Source organism: Phacochoerus africanus, chromosome 8 (genome assembly GCF_016906955.1).
Source record: "Phacochoerus africanus isolate WHEZ1 chromosome 8, ROS_Pafr_v1, whole genome shotgun sequence".
In the NCBI taxonomy this organism is placed as follows: Eukaryota; Metazoa; Chordata; class Mammalia; order Artiodactyla; family Suidae; genus Phacochoerus; species Phacochoerus africanus.
The window spans coordinates 91,239,321-91,255,729 of NC_062551.1; the positions used below are offsets into that span (position 1 = coordinate 91,239,321).

At 42.2% G+C, this 16,409-nt stretch overlaps 1 protein-coding gene across 4 annotated transcripts in view; it reads right to left on the bottom strand.

Moving 5' to 3' along the window:
* The window catches only part of KIAA0319L (KIAA0319 like), a 118,473-nt gene that overhangs the window by 16,262 nt on the left and 85,802 nt on the right, over positions 1-16,409 (bottom strand). For all 4 annotated transcript variants that reach the window (XM_047793308.1, XM_047793307.1, XM_047793309.1 and 1 more), the window contains 9 exons: positions 15,122-15,209; positions 13,590-13,682; positions 11,383-11,515; positions 7,378-7,606; positions 5,959-6,082; positions 4,910-5,042; positions 2,987-3,135; positions 1,493-1,644; positions 1,001-1,139 (listed from right to left, as the gene is read on the bottom strand). In XM_047793308.1, coding sequence (XP_047649264.1) covers positions 1,001-1,139; positions 1,493-1,644; positions 2,987-3,135; positions 4,910-5,042; positions 5,959-6,082; positions 7,378-7,606; positions 11,383-11,515; positions 13,590-13,682; positions 15,122-15,209 — 1,240 coding nt within the window. The remainder of the gene's footprint in view (positions 1-1,000; positions 1,140-1,492; positions 1,645-2,986; positions 3,136-4,909; positions 5,043-5,958; positions 6,083-7,377; positions 7,607-11,382; positions 11,516-13,589; positions 13,683-15,121; positions 15,210-16,409) is intronic.

Below are 16,409 nucleotides of genomic sequence, written 5' to 3' on the forward strand. Positions count from 1 at the left end.
ACAAGGATTTCCTTAAGACAACATCACAGCTGCGTGATGTTTTTACAACTCTGGAACCTTGAGACTGTTGTGCTTTACTTCTGATTATGCCCTAACTGTTCTACACTTACAGGTTTAAAATGACTATTCAGAATACCTTATTCACATACTTGGATGCACCATTTGTCTGTTCTGATGTGTAATTTACATAATTAGTCCACTATCTGTGATCTGATTTTAAACACAAGAAGAGACTTTACAGTGTCTTGGCCATTGTCCTTCACAGAGGTAGGACAAGGACTGGAAGACCTGCCAAGATCCTTTTCCATCTAAGACATCAGTACGTGAGCTTGGCCTAGATAATAAAGAGTAGGTTTAAACTTAATACCTTCTCATCAGATGCTCAGGAATTTATAAAGCTCTATATTTTACTAATTTCCTTCCTAAAAAAAATAGCAAATTAACCTTGAAACAAAACAAAAACATGGTTCTATTTAAGAATGAAATTTTATTTCTGCAAATCTGAAAAATGTAAAGGACACCAGTTACTTTCTTTACCTTCTCTGGTTTATCAGATAAAGCCTGAGGCTCAACTTATAAAAATAAATTGTTTTCTGCATCTGGGTGCTGATGAGACATCATGACTCAAGTTATTCCTGTGCTCAGATTCCCAAAGCACCCTGGGCCCTCTCTCATCAGTCACAGTTGGAGGAGAAAGTGCTGAAGTAGAGGCACAAAGGCCTGGCTCTGACACAACTGCTGTGTGAAGCTGAGCAAGCCCTGCCCTCTCTGAGTTTGTTTCTCCATCTGAGCTGAGTAGGGGGAGGTCCAGATTCCTGCACAGGTAGGAGAGGTCTTGTTGGAACAGACAGTCTAATGAGTTCTCAGCTCGAGGGTTCTACATTTTTTTCAAAGCTGGATATGCCATCTAACTCTCCATGCTAGGGGAAGGGTCTCAAGATCAAGGCCCTGCCGGGTTGACCCAGCAATGCCACTCTGTAAGCTCACTTAATGAACTCACCAGGTTTCACCTCCACAGTGGTCCGGTCTGTGTCACTCTCACCCTTCGCATCAGTCACTTTCAGGTGAAATGTGTAAGTCCCCTCAACCAGGTTGGAAAGAAAGAGGATAGGGTGGTGGTCAGAGTGATTTAACACGTCCTGTGGGGTTGAACAGCATGGTTATGTTGCAGAAAACAACACTCCTTTCATGGAGTCAGCTGCTGCTCCTGTCACAACCAAGCTCCCCCTGGGCTGGCCATGGGCAGCTCCTGCTCTGTGATAGACTACGGCCCATAGCCACTAGGAACAGGGAAGAGAATCACCTTCTATCCCACACTAACTTGAGGCGTGACCCTAGGAAAGTCATTTAACCTCCCTGGATTTCAGAGAGTAATCTAGGTTTGACACAAGAGACCATTTGGTTAAAACTGATACTGGAATGTTTGGCTCAGCCTTCTCCCCACATCTTATCATCTGGACCTGTGTAGCTCTCCACCTCCTGGCACACTTACCCCTGCTGCTGGGCTCCCCTCATCTCGAGTCCAGAGGTAGCTGACTATTCCCTTGTCATCTGAGGACTTGGAACCATCCAGCTCTGCTGTGTCCGTGGGCAAGGTAATCACCACAATCCCAGTTATCTTGGCTATAGGTGGTTTGTTCATTTCTAACCAAAGAAAAAACATCAAAAAAAAATATAACATTCAGAAAAAGAAGGAATGTTTCTTCACAGTGCTTTATGAGAAAACTAAACATCAAAAGCATCTTAAGTGGAAAACTATCCATGACAGCAACAATGTAGACTGACTGACTGATTTACATATTTTTTTTTGCTTTTTAGGGCTGCATCTTTGGCATATGGAGGTTCCCAGGCTAGGGGTCAAATCAGAGCTATAGCTGCCGGCCTACGCCACAGCCACAGCCACAGCAACTCAGGATCTGAGTTGCATCTGCAACCAATACCACAGCTCATGGCAACGCCAGATCCTTAACCCATTGAACAAGCCAGGGATCTGAACCTATGTCCTCATGGATGCTAGTCAGATTTGTTAAGCACTGAGCCATGATGGGAACTCCAACAATGTAGATTTAAAGCCACCAGTGCTTGTAGGTCCTGAGACTCCAGTCCCGCCCAAAGAAATGTTCTCCTGACACTGTAAAATAGAGGAGACAACTATAGCTTCTTCCTGTATTCTCATAGCAGCTTCCCCAAAAGAAATTCATTTCTCTGCTTTGGGGGTATATGATGATTGGAAACAAAGGCCTACAATGGATTAAAGCCCTGAAGTTCATGTTTCATCAACTGATACCACAAATCATCTTCAAAATATGGCTTAAAATTTTATTCTCTGAACATCTTTTTTGATTCATTCCTTATTACTTTAATAGAGAAAAAGGAGAAAGACACTTTTCTTATCCTGGGCTCCACCTGCAGCTTTGTTTACTCAGTCTGTGCTCTCTATTCACTGAGTTCAATAGTGTTACATCTGGAGATCATGTGCATATCTGACAGTTTTTTCTGACTATCAGTGTATTGCCTTCTCCTAAGACCATCACTGATCACCATGCCTGCAAATCAGAGCAAAGCCAATCCACTTTGGTTCAAGTGGCCTCAGCATGCAGGCTCCTAGGATGAGCACAGGAAGCTACAGTGCAGGGAAGTCATTTTAAGGTCTGACAGAAGGTGTCACTGTAGCTAGCAGGAGAGTCACAGAAGCCCAGTATTAGCAGCAGATGCAAAATAAAAATGCAAAGGGAAAAAAACCTTAATTCTTGCCCTATTCAACTGAGAAGGAAAGAAGGGAGGGAGGGAAAATGAGAAGTTAAAATTCACCTTACGGTCATTCAATCAAAGGTTGCTTTAGAAAAGCAAATAACAGCTGCCCTTACTCCTAACTTTCTTCCTCTACCCCTTGTCTCTGATCAATTTTTGTAGCCAAACAAGAGATGATGGATTCTTCAGTTATACCACCCAGAGGCTGCTGCACCAACCCAAGGCAGCAATGTACCTTCTTTGACAATGACATTCACAGAGCTCTGGCTTTGCAGGTTCCTCTCATCTCTGACAGTCAAGGTAAACACGTAGGTTCCCACCTGCAGCCCAGCCACAGTGGCGACACTGCTGTTAGCATTCTCGAGCTGTACCCCGTCAGGTCCCCTGGACAAAGAGAGAAACCAGAGGGTGGAGTTGTACCTGTCTACTGCTTCTCGTCTCTGACTCAGGAGGAGCAGACAATTATTGCCTCAGCTAAGACATGAACTATTGTTTCTCACACCTTGAGAGGGCATGTTTAAAAATATTCCATTCGGACAGAGTGTCATTTGGTCCCAAAATACAGACTACCTGCTGATCAGAAAATTCCATTCACCAGCTTTCAAACTGAGCTTTGTAAGAGCTTCAAGAACATTCAAACTCTTTGCTGTTCTAGTTTGTAAAAGGAAGAAAGTGCCCTGAGCAGGTCTCTGATCAAAAGAATGATTTGAGAGTGACGTTTCTGAAAAGCATTTCTGGCTCAGGAGTTGGTTCAGCTCTTGCCAGCAAAGAAGCAAAATGCCTTTCTTAATCATATGCCAAACTCCCTCCTGCTGAAAAGTCAGGGAAAGGAAATGGGCCAAGGCTTCAGGGGAATTCTCAGGACAAAACCATCCTCTTCTTAGCAGCCCTATAAGCAAAACTCCCTCCAGCTCCTGGACAGGGGCCACAGAATACTCAGGACACTCCGTATCTTTCTTTTTCCCCTGTGGCCTCACACAGCAGCTTGCAGCAGGGCAGTGATCTCTGTGCCAACATCCAGGCACAACACTACACATATCAGAGAGCCCTTCTGTTCAAGGATCAAAATACCTCAGAGCCTTCCTTAACACTGCAGAATGAGCTGAGAGACCTGGAGACTCCCAGGTTTTGCTGCTTTGTTTTGCAACATAAACGTTTAGTCCTGACCCCAGCAACCCTCTTGAAACAGATTTTCCTCCAAGAAGCTATGCTAAGCATTTCTGCTGTAAACACCAATAAAATTCAACTGAAAGGTTTATCAGCTGTATCTTCAACCAAACAGTTATAATTAAAAACATGCTGGGCTGAGGAAAAAACTAGATTCTCCAAAAAATACAAACAAAAGCTACGGAAAATAATTTCTAGACTCCAACTCACCAATCGTAAGTCAAGTGCTTTTTTAAGTAAATCATAGCCCCTTCCTACCTATCTCTAATGCCCTAGTCAAAAATAAAAACAAAAATAAAAAACCCAATCTGTCCTATGGTTGCTACCTTTGGAAACTGAGAATGCTTTTAACTCTTCCTTGGAATCCTTTTGCCTCCTGTGGGATCCTGCGTATAATCTGAGTTCCACTTGTTATGGTTTAAAAGAGCTGAAAGAAACTACAAGAACCAGGAATGGTTCGATTAGGTAATTCCAATTTAATTAGTATTATTCTGCTTACTGCCTTTGGCCTCTGGCTAAAATAAATGGCAAATGGTGTCTTCAAGGAAATAATAACATAGAAATGCTTTCATTTTGTAGATGAATTTTCAATTTTCCTTAATAGCTGCTCTGCCCCATCCCTCCTGCCAGCCTTACCCAGTTAATTTTGAGCAAGAGTATTTTTCAGCTCCATTACCCCTTCCATTCTGCCTCTCAAGTGTAATTAAACTATGCATTTCAGCAGATGGATTGTACCTGTAAAAGCACTGGGATCACTAAGTACCACCTGGGGACAGCTGATGGTAAGTACTCTTTTTTTCTTACAAAAACTATTTTATATCATTTTCTTAAAGTAGAGGTTTGGGACTGCAAACATTTCTTTCTCATTCACACCCCTCTCCCCTCCTTGAATAAGATAATAAGAGCAAGTAAACTCTTATAAGCAAGTAAAACCTTGCTCTTCAAACGTCTGGGGCCATTGCATATATAAGGGTTTTGTGTCAATACTCACTGTGTTTTTTCCCAGAGATATGAGATGATTTTCTGATCATCTGAGCTTTTGCTGCCATCCAGTGTTGTGCTATCTACAGGAAGAGTCAGCTCTTTATCTGGGCCTGCATCCGCCTGTGGAGGTTTGTTATTTTCTGGAAGACAGAGATGTGGAGGTCAAAAGCAGGCAGTCCTCCTGGGAAAGGAGAAGAACCAACTGGGACTTATGTTCTGGAAGCCTCGAGTACTCTGCCTCTTCACCCGCAGAACTTGTCGGATAATGTGGGAGATGAGGGTATGGTCAGAGAGCTCACAATGAAGAATTTAAGACTGAAACATATATAAAACGATTCTGAAAGAAGGTGGTAGAAGACACTAAAATTACAATGCCATGGTAAATCTGAAATACAGTACTGTAGGAGTTCAAATGAAAAGATCTGAAAGATTAAGTTACGGCTTTCTTGAGGAAGGGGGCTCTAAGCTTTAAGAAAATAAGGCAGGATTTGGGATGTCAGAGCTTCCATCTTCTTGGTCGCCTTGAAGGCGCAATAACTAGGGAAGAGCAAAAGGGACAAGCTGAGGCTGTGAAGTACTCTATCTAGAAGAAAGCACTAGGCCAATGGACAACAGAAGCTACCAGAGGGAGTTCCCGTCGTGGCGCAGTGGTTATCGAATCCAACTGGGAACCATGAGGTTGCGGGTTCGGTCCCTGCCCTTGCTCAGTGGGTTAACGATCCTGCATTGCCCTGAGCTGTGGTGTAGGTTGCAGACACGGCTCGGATCCCGCGTTGCTGTGGCTCTGGCGTAGGCCGGTGGCTACAGCTCCGATTCAGCCCCTAGCCTGGGAACCTCCATATGCCGCGGGAGCGGCCCAAGAAATAGCAACAACAACAACAACAACAAAGACAAAAAAAGACAAAATAAATAAATAAATAAATGAAGCTACCAGAGGCTCCATGGATTGGAACCTCCCACTTCTACCTTCATATAGCTCAGAACCCAAGCCTCTTCTCCCTCAAGGTTCAAGGGACCAGCCAACCGAAGATCCCTCACCACAAAGTTAGAACTTACCAGGCTGCACAATAACAGTCACTTGAGCAGTGGCCTGCTGTCCTATTGTGTCAGTCACTGTGAGTTGGTAAGTGTAGTCTCCTTCTTGCATGGCGGAGAGCTGCAGCGTTGGTGTTCTAACACCCTGGATATATAAACACAGACACATGGACTCCCAGAATCACAACCTCCTACAGTAAGTCCTGCCCTGGTCTAGATGATTTACCAACTTTTCCAAACCTAGGCTGGTACCTGGTTATTACCTCTCAATTCAATATAATTAGTGAATGCTAAATCAGACACTGCAGGACTTCTTGTTAAAAATTCCGCCCCTTTAAAGGAATAAACCTCCCTGACACAGCAACAGTTTCAAACAGTTAGAACTCTCACAAGGGAGAGGAGTATAGGAAAATTTGCAGAGATAACCAAGATCAGTCTCTATGACCCAAGCCAGAAAGAAGACTATGAATATACAATAAAATAACACAATTTAAAAGCAATGTTCTTCCTACTGAGGCCACACAGTGTGACCCTAACAAAGTGGCCACAATAAAACATGGCAACAACAACTCAAGATTCTACGTAATTCCCTGATGTCCCCTTAGGTCTGTCAGATTCTGCAACAGCAGAGAAACTGATGTAATACTAATGTAATACTTAAACTAAAGCCAGGTGAAATGTGAGCTTTAAATCATGCCTCAAATATGGAAACAGAGACTTGGAAGGTGTCAGAAGGAACTTTATAAATAATTTAGAGCAAACTTCGCATGCAGGAGCTTTCTCTAGGACAGTAGGCAAAAACTGGCATCCTCTGGGCTAAGTCCAGCCTGCAGACATTTTGCTTGGCCTTAGTCTTAAAACTTGGACAATTTCACATAAAAGTCTAAATTTTGTCTTCTCTTGAAAAGCTAGAGGATCTAGCAACATTCAGACCATAAAACAACCAGCCGGACTTGAGGGACAGCTGATCCCTTTAGTCAGGGCTTACATTCTCTGGTTTGCCCCCACTCCCATCCAGTTTTCATCATTTACTTAACATTACCTGCCTGGTGACAGACCTAGTCTCTTCTTAAATATCTCCAGAGAGAAGTTGTTCACCATCTAGTCAGGCAATCAACTCCAATTTGTAATAGAGCTTACTAAGTAAGATTTGCACCCTTGTAGCTTCTAAATAACTTGATTCTCTGAAATCATGCTAGAACAGCTACCATTTCTCAGCCAGTCTTCTCCTCTAATACTAAACACTGAAGACAAAGGTTTTTGCTAATGTATTAACTAAAGGCCCCTTAAACTTTCTACATTTAAAAAAAAACTCAAACGTTCTATGCACAAATCTGACTTTGGTAATTAAAATGGAGCAGAAATAAGCCTTGAACGGGTGACCCAGACCAGTAGCTCTAATTCCCATGGGCAAGAAAAGACAACCTGCATCCTCCCTACCTGCATCTCCATCACCTTCCCTTTGCTGCTTGGGCTGAGTGACCACTCATAGCTGGTGATGCCATGATCATCAGTGCTCTGATTCCCAAAGAGGGTGATGGAGTTTTGAGGCAGGGTGATCACTTGGTTGGGGCCTGCATTGGCCACAGGAGGGTAATCCACAGCTTTGTTCACAGTCAGGCTTGCAGTGGTAGAGTTGGTAGCTCCATCAGAGTCTACTACAGTCAAGCTATGAGGACGGAGAAAGGAGTACAATCAGGGATTGGCTTAAGGAAAAGGGAATAAACAAGGGAGAACTGAAAATCAAGGTAAAAAATACCAAGGTGACGGGGTTACCAATTGATAACCAATTCATACCCATTCTTTTTAGAAAGATAGAGTAATACTAGGAGCTAACACTGACTGAGGTTTATTGTGTGCCAGGCACTGTTCTAAGTACTTTACATCTCAATGGATCCTTACAACAGCTCTATAAAGTACTATCCCCATTTCACTCCTTACAAAAACGAAGAGATCAAGGCAGAGAGAGGTAAAGCAACTTGCTCAAGCTTGAAAGTAGTGGAGTCAGCATATGAATATAGGCAATATATCTCTAGCACCAATTTGCTCTGCTGCCTGCATGTATCTGTGGCTGGGACCTTTAAAGCACTGTCTGTACTGGCCCTCACAACAATCACAGGATAGGTATCATCAATCTCACTTTATAGGAGGCTTACAGAGGCTAAGTAACCCGCCCAGAGCTGAATAGTGAGCCAAGATGCAAGCCCAGTTCTCTGACTCCAAAGCCCAGAACCAATAATCCCTGGCCCCTACTGCTATGGGGTTCAAAGATGCTACACTAAATAAAGCAAGCTCTGACTGCAGCAGGCTCTCCTCCCATCATCCTGTTTTGGCTGTGTACACAGCACAAGAATGGACTATTTCCTGGGCAGACAGCCTCTAGGATGGACCAGGAGGGTTGGCTCCAGTAAGACAGGAGCCTGAGATGGAAATGATTTCTCCTACGCAACAGTCCCACAGTTTGTGCCAGTGTGAAAGAGGATTTGCAAGAGAAAAAAAAAATGTTCATTTATAAGAGCAGGCTTTTACCTAAATGATGCCTTCCAGCTGAACAGCCTAAAGCTTCTCTTGCCACCTCAAAATGTGAGCATAAGCAAGCAAGGAGGTTTGGGCTCCTTCCATTTTGCTGACAGAAAGAGGAAAAGCATATAAAAGGCATGTCGTTTGTTTAAATCTCACCACCAGCCACAGAAAGAGCCAGACATCTGTGGGGTTTTATCTCACCATCTCACTTTTTACCTATGGTCTTAAGGGAATTTCTGATATTACAGCTTTATAAAAACATCAAACACACAGATGTGCAAATCAGTACATCTGATGAAGAAAAATCCACAGTTTTCCCCTTTTTCCAGTTTCCCTGTTTTCACAGTTTGGGGGGGGGTTGTTTAACATATCTTATTTGTCTCCTATTTCAGAACAAAAACAAGTGATAAGACAGATGGCAAAATGGCAGCTGCCCTTACTCTGACTTTTACCTCAGACAGTCCCTAGCTTGCATGCAAAAATCCTAGAATCAAACATCAGCTGAGCACAGAACCGGGGAAAAAGGCCATGTAAAAGCAGGGGAGAGGGAAAGTAAGTGGAATCATGGACATTCCCTTGTGGCGCAGTGGGTTAAGGACTAGGTGTTGCCACAGTCGCAACTGTGGTGCAGGTTTGATCCCTGGTCCAGGAACTTCCACATGCTGAGGGTGCGGCCAAAAAAAAGTAAGTGGAGTCAAACAGATTGGATCTTAATATTAATCAAACTCAATCCTAGAGCTCCCGATGTGGCATAACACAATCGGCAGCATCCCTGCAGTGCCAGGACGCACGTTCCATCCCTGGCTCAGCACAGTGGGTTAAAGGATCCAGCACTACCACAGCTGTGGTGTAGGTCGCAACTGCAGCTCAGATCTGATCCCTGGCCCAGGAACCCCATATACCACAGGAGGACCAAAAATGAAAAAAAAAAAAAGAAAAAACTCAATCCCATCCTTTCATGCATTGAGGCTTAGGGGAAAAAAAAAAAAAAATCATTCCCAATTCCCTACCTACCCAAAATGCTCTTTAAAAGCTCAGACTCTGGAGTCAGACAGCCAGTGTGACCTTGGGCAAGTTACTTAACCTCTCTGTGCCTAAATTTTCTAATCTGTAAAAAAAAGAGTAATTGTAATACCAGTTACAAGGATTAAATGAACTATAGCATGCAAAGAGCTCAGAACAGTACTAAACACATAGTACATGTTCAAGAAGCAGTAGCTACTGCTGCTACTATTTCAAAAAAGGATCAACATGGCTTAGGATAAATCCCATAGGAATTAAAATTCCTATGTTAGAAATGCAAGGTAAGAGTTCCTGTCATAGCTCAGCAGAAACGAATCTGACTAGTATCCATGAGGACGCAGGTTCCATCCCTGGCCTCTCTCAGTGGGTTGAGGATGCGGCGTTGCAGTGAGCTGTGATGTAGGTCGCAGACACGACTCTGATGTTGCTGAGGCTGTGGTGAGGGCCAGCAGCTACAGCTCTGATTTGACCCCTAGCCTGGGAACCTCTATATGCCAAGCATGCGGCCATTAAAAAAAAAAGAAAGAAAAGAAATGCAAGGTAAAAACCAACTCACATTTTCATTTTATGGAAGGCTACTTTGTTGTAATAGCAACTACCCTTCATTCGCTTGAAGTCTTGAGTCAATGAGAGTGCCCCAAGTCAGAACCCATACATTTATATATATGAGAGATGTTGCACTAGGACATTCATGGCCGTGTCTCTGACAGTGTCTAAAACGTGATTAACCTCAGATCTAGCGGCGAAGACGGACACCCATGAACGAGCTGTTGCACCATGGCAGGTGCCATGTGGAGGCACTGAGTGCAACAGGGAAAGAAGAGAAACATGTCCTCTTCTATCCAGAGGGACTTCAGAGAGCCTCAATCTAGAAAGCTAAGGAGGTCCTTAAAAATAGGCAGAACCCCAACAAACTGAAAAGGGCATTTTCGGAAGTACAAACAAATGCATATGAGTCAAGTCAAGGAGGAGAATAGACTGAGCCCTGACTTGAGGATTAGAAAATCTGCATTTCAATTCTAGCTGTGTGATGTCATAGAAGTTAGTAAATACACTGAGCCTCAATTTCCTCGGATGTAAAATGAAGATAGTATAGTGTACATATGGTGTTTGTCTGATATTCATGTGCGGTGCTTTGTAACACACAAGGAATAATGCAAATATAAGGATTATTTTAGAGTCAGCCTCACATTCTTATTAATCACAGTATAGTATATCAACACTAGTTCCCAAAAGGACTAACACTGAATCAAATTCTCCAAAAAGCCCCCATCAAGAAAGATCTTACAAATCATATTAAAATAAACCACTAGCCAAAAGTAAAGATTTCAAAAGGTGAGGAAGCATTTCCCAAAGGAAAGAGACAAAAATAGATTCCTTCTAGATTTTTCCTGAGAAAAGGCAAAGAAAGATGGGCTCTTTCACTTAATAAAAGAAATTCTAAAAAAGGGTTTGGATATATGCCAAGTAAGGCTGGAGAAGGATTAACTGTGGTGGGTCGTGATCTATTATGAAAGGACTCTTGACCTAAAAAGTTATCACTGTCATGACCACAATTTCCACATAGCTCAAAGAACCACTGGAACCAAAAGCTGTATGATCAACCAACTGTACAGGGAATCTGATATCTCTGAGTTACTCCTCTAAGAAGGTAAAGGGAATTCCTGCTGTGGCACAGTGGGTTAAGAATCTGACTGCAGCAGCTTGGGTAGCTGAGCAGGTGTGGGTTTGAACCCTGGCATAGTGGGTTGCCACACCTGAGGCTTGGATTCAATCCCTGGCCTGGGAACTTCCATATGCCACAGGTGTACCCATTAAAAAAAAAAAAAAAAAAAAAGAATGTAAAACCCATAAGGGGAAAAGAATGGTCCATGGAAAACTTGAAGGATCCAAATTTACCTGAAAGTGTAGTTCCCAGGGACGAGCTTACTTAGTTTTAATATGGCCGTATCTTCAGAAATCTTCTCTTCTCTCAGAGGTCCCTTAAGCTCTTCCCAATGATACTGGACGATTTTATCATCATCAGTGCTTTCTTGACCATAAAGAAACATCAGTTACAACATGAGAGCACTGGGTCTCAGCACTTATCCAGTTTACACAAACCAGGGCAACTATCCAGAGATTTGAGGCTAGGAAAACTTCATGGAATTACAGACTATCTCTCCAGAGTGTTTCTTCCCCAGGATTATTAGGTCATTCTGCCTCCCTATGAATATTCCACTGCATAGTTTTCCAAGGACTCTAACACAGGTAACCTCTGATAAAAATGATACAATATAAAAAAAGGAAAATCAAAAATTCTTAAACACCTGAAAAGATACTCAACCTCACTGAAAGTAAATGAAAATTTAAATTACAACTGAGATAGCATTTTGTAACCTATCAATGGTAAAGGTGTGGGGCAAGAGGCCTCCTCCTAAGTCATGGTGGAAGTATAAATCGATGCTACTTCGATAAAGAGCAGTCTGGCAAAATTTATCTTTGTCCCTGCAATTCTTCTTCTTGGAATTTAATTCTACAGGTGTAGTGTACTTGTGCTGTGCATCTATAGGATATTTAATATTGGTGTTACATGTCTGCTTATAAGATTATTCATGGCAACATTATGTGTAATAATAAACCAAAAATAATCTAAATGGTCACCAATACAGATTGATTGAAAATAAGTATCTATTCATACATATTCATACAATGAAAGTATGCATTCATAGAAGAGAAGGCTATGTAACCATTAAAAGAAAAAAAGAATGAAGAAGTACTGATGGACTGATTCAGAAAAATACTCCAACACAGAGAAGGAAGACTTACACATGACAGTGTGTGTGTGTACAATGTTATCATAAAGATTGTACATGTATTTTCTTATATATGCATAAAACATCTCTTGAAAGATAAGACAACCAACCTCCACTGGCTGTCTGGAGGAAAACTGGAGAGTTGGGAGACAGGGATGGTAGTGATTCTTTTCACTCTACACCTCTGCATATTATTTAACTTTGATCTATTCAAAAACATAAAATGAAATGGTACTATGTAAATCCTTTCTACCACTCTCAAAAGTATTCCTTTCTACTCTGTCTCTTCTGCTTGACCTCCTGTTCTTCTAGCCTCTTTCTGCCAGAACCATCTACATGAAATGCTTAACCTTGCTAGAGATTTCTCTGTTAAAGCAGTGACTGCCTCGGTCAAAAATCACTGTTGGTGTCAAGACAGTCTGAGTAACAGGGCCTTAATAGGTCGAAAAAGACCCCAAGCAGGAGTTCCCATTGTGGTTCTAGCAGGTTAAGAACCCAACTGGTATCCATGAGGATGTGGGTTTAATCCCTGGCCTCATTCAGCGGGTTAAGGATCCGGCGTTGCCGTGGGCTGTGGTGTAGGTCGCAAGCACACCCCAGATGCTGCGTTGCTGTGGCTGTGGTGTAGGCTGGTAGCTACAGCTCCGATGTGACCCCTAGCGTGAGAACTTCCATATGCCATAGGTGTGGCCCTAAAAAAAAAAAAAAGAAAGAAAAAAGAAATCAAGCAAAACCTGGTGAGACAATAGGCCCAAAACCTGCATATACATAGCCAGGATGGATGGCTAAGACCCAGAAATCCTCTCATGTCACCCATCAGGTGACACTGTTCTGAAGGGTAAAATGTTAATGAACCCAGGCAGGGGTGTAGAGTACATTCTGTGAGTCTCTCCAGAAGAAGGCTGACAAGAATCTTGTTAGGCAGTAATGGCTGAGTGAGAGCTCTTTGTCAAGACCTCCAGTTCCTTATCTTGTCATGAGAGGAAGGAGCTTTGTTTCCATAACTGAGAATGACAAGTCCAGCTAAGCAAATTTGAAAACCAGCAAGTTTCAACTAAAATAATGCTAAGTACATGAATAATCCCACTTTTTTACCATCTCAAAAATATTACTTCAGACAACCCATAGGAGATTTTAAACAGGGCCTATCTCATTTTTACTTCCTAATCAGTTGCTTCAAATGGTTGGTCTTCTGATAACGTAGCCAAGAGTACTGACCTAAACAGTATGCAGACATAGCTGGCCCCAAATCTTCTACCAGAATACACAGTAAATACTCTTCTAAAACATCATCCCTAGACAGGTACTCACGGCTGCCATCAATGACTGTAGAAGTAGTTGGCAGAGAGATCTCCTGGAACTGTGGTGACACAATGGCAACAGGAGGCCGATTCTTACGAGGCTCTGCAAGAATGTGACACAGAAGATATTGGAAGAGGGGCTTTATAAATTATAGGAGGAAAAGGCCATAGCTGGGTGGAATACAAGACAGTTTCCATTACATAATTGATAGCTGAAGCATCGAAAGTGGGAAAGTTACAAGATCGACCTGCCATTCTAACCTAAGACACCTGGGAATGTTAAAGCCTCTTCCAATCCTGATGATTGTTAAAGCCATGCCCTGTGCATTCTTTCAATGCTCATTTACTATCTAGTACATTAGAAGTACTAGAGCAGCAAGTGACTGCTTTCAGACATGCTGAGTAGAGGTGGACAACCAACAAGCTTTGTTTAATAAAGGCCTTGGCAGGTAAACTATCCCTTGGCACAGACTGTCCTAAAAAAGATAATGAGTGATTTCTCAACCATTCCTGAGCTGATTGTGTGTGAGGTGACTAGGCTCTGATCCACTCAAATGACAGAACTATAACCCAGCAGCCTTTTCTCCTTCAGAGATGATCAAACGGTCTTTATGCTACACACATGTTTAAGAAGGTGCAAGGATTACCCTGGCTACAAAGTTCAAGGAAGGAATGACAAGGAAATTTATTACCAACAAAGACAGAAAACAGTATTAAAAATTTGTGCCAGGAGTTCCCATTGTAGCTCGGGGGTTAAGAACCCAACATCATGTCCTTAAGGATGTGGTTCTGATCCCTGGCCTCGCTCAGGGGGTTAAGGATCTGGTGTTGTCACAAGCTGCAATGTAGGTTGTAGATGTGGCTCAGATCTGGCATTGCTGTGGCTGTGGTGTAGGCCAGCAGCTGCAGCTCTGATTGGATCCCTAGCCCGGGAACTTCCATATGCCACAGGTACAGCCCTAAAAAGAAAAAAGGGAAAAAAACTGTGCCAGTATATGCCACTTTCCAACTTCCTTTAAATTTTTCTAAAAATGCAAAACAAGGTAATGTCTTGTAATATACCAGGATGATCTAAAAAGAATGATGGGATGTGTCTTCCACAGTGAAAGAGGACTGGCAAGCTTTAAATGAGGAATTCTGCATGCAAAAGCCCGTATTTCTGGAGAGAAATCAGACAGAACCAGCCACTGGCCTGGTTTTCTTTCTACATGTTTCTCCCACTCTCCTGGCTTTCTTGTGTCTCTTAATTATGACATATGGTCCTCTCCCAGCATGACTCACCTGGAGCAATAATTCTCAAGCAGACAGGCCATACTGCACTGCGGGCCATGTGACTAACGTTTCCTGCCCAGTCAGGTGTTCCAACTAGAACCAAACTATCTACACTCTGCCACTCTAACCTTTTACTACACTGAACTAGGAATTGCCCAAGACATTCTTTACCAGAAAAGAAGGGAAATTAAAAATCCAAGTTAGATCTCCATCTTCTTGGGAATCCTGCAGAGGGAGCAATAAAAACATGGGCAGGGCTGGGAAACATACCTGGTTTTACTGTCACATTCACATAGCCTTCCCCGTGGGCATTTTGACCATCTACAATCACTCTGAATTCATACAGGCCTGGAGTGAGCTGCAGAAGTGAGAGAAGATCTTTTAAACAACCACAAACAGCAGCAATTATATTTAAAATAACACATATATCTGGAGTTACAACTGTGGTGCAGTGGGTTAAGACTCCAACTATAGTAGCTTAGGTCACTGTGGAGGCATGAGTTTAATCCCCAGCCAGGAGCAGTGGGTTAAAGGATCTGGTGTTAAAAAAATAAACAAGTGGGACCTAATTAAACTTAAAAGTTTTTGCACATCAAAGGAAACCCTAAACAAAATGAAAAGACAACCCACAGAATTGGACAAAATATTTGCAAATGAAGCGACTGACAAGGGATTAATCTCCAAAATATATAAACACATCCTACAGCTCAATACCAAAAAAGCAAACCCCATCAAAAAATGGGCATAAGATATAAACAGACAATTCTCCAAAGATATACAGATGGCCAAAAAAAATATGTGAAAAGATGTTCAACATCACTAATTATTAGACACATGCAAATCAAAACTAAGAGGTACCACCTTACACTAACCAGAACTGCCATCATCAAAAGTGTACAAACAATAAATGCTGGAGAGGGTGTGGAGAAAAGGGAACTCTATTACACTGTTGCTGGGAATGTAACTTGGTGCAACCATTATGGAAAACAGAATGGCAATGCCTCAGAAAACTAAAAATAGAATTACCATTTCATCCAGCAATCCCACTCCTGGGCATCTATCCAGGGAAGACCAGGACTCGAAAAGATACATGTATCCCAATGTTCACTGCACCACTATATACAATAGCCAAGACATGGAAACAACCTAAATGTCCATTGACAGAGGCATGGATAAAGATGTGGTACATGTACACAATGGAATACTGCTCAACCATAAAAAAGAATGAAATAATGGATGGACCTAGAAGTTATCATGCTAAGTGAAGTTAGACAGTGAAACACAAATGTCATATACTATCACTTATATATGGAATCTAAAAAAAAGGATACAATGAAGTTCTTTGCAAAACAGAAACTGATTCACAGACTTTGAAAAACTTACAGTTAACAAAGGAGACAAGTTGGAAGGGGATGAAAATATTGTAAAATTGGAGGTTTGGGATGGAAATATTGTAAAATTGGGTTGTGATGATGTTTGTACAACTATAAAACTCGCTGAGTTAAAAAAAAAAAAAAAAAAGACCCAGCATTGTGGTAGCTGCAGCTCAGATTCAATC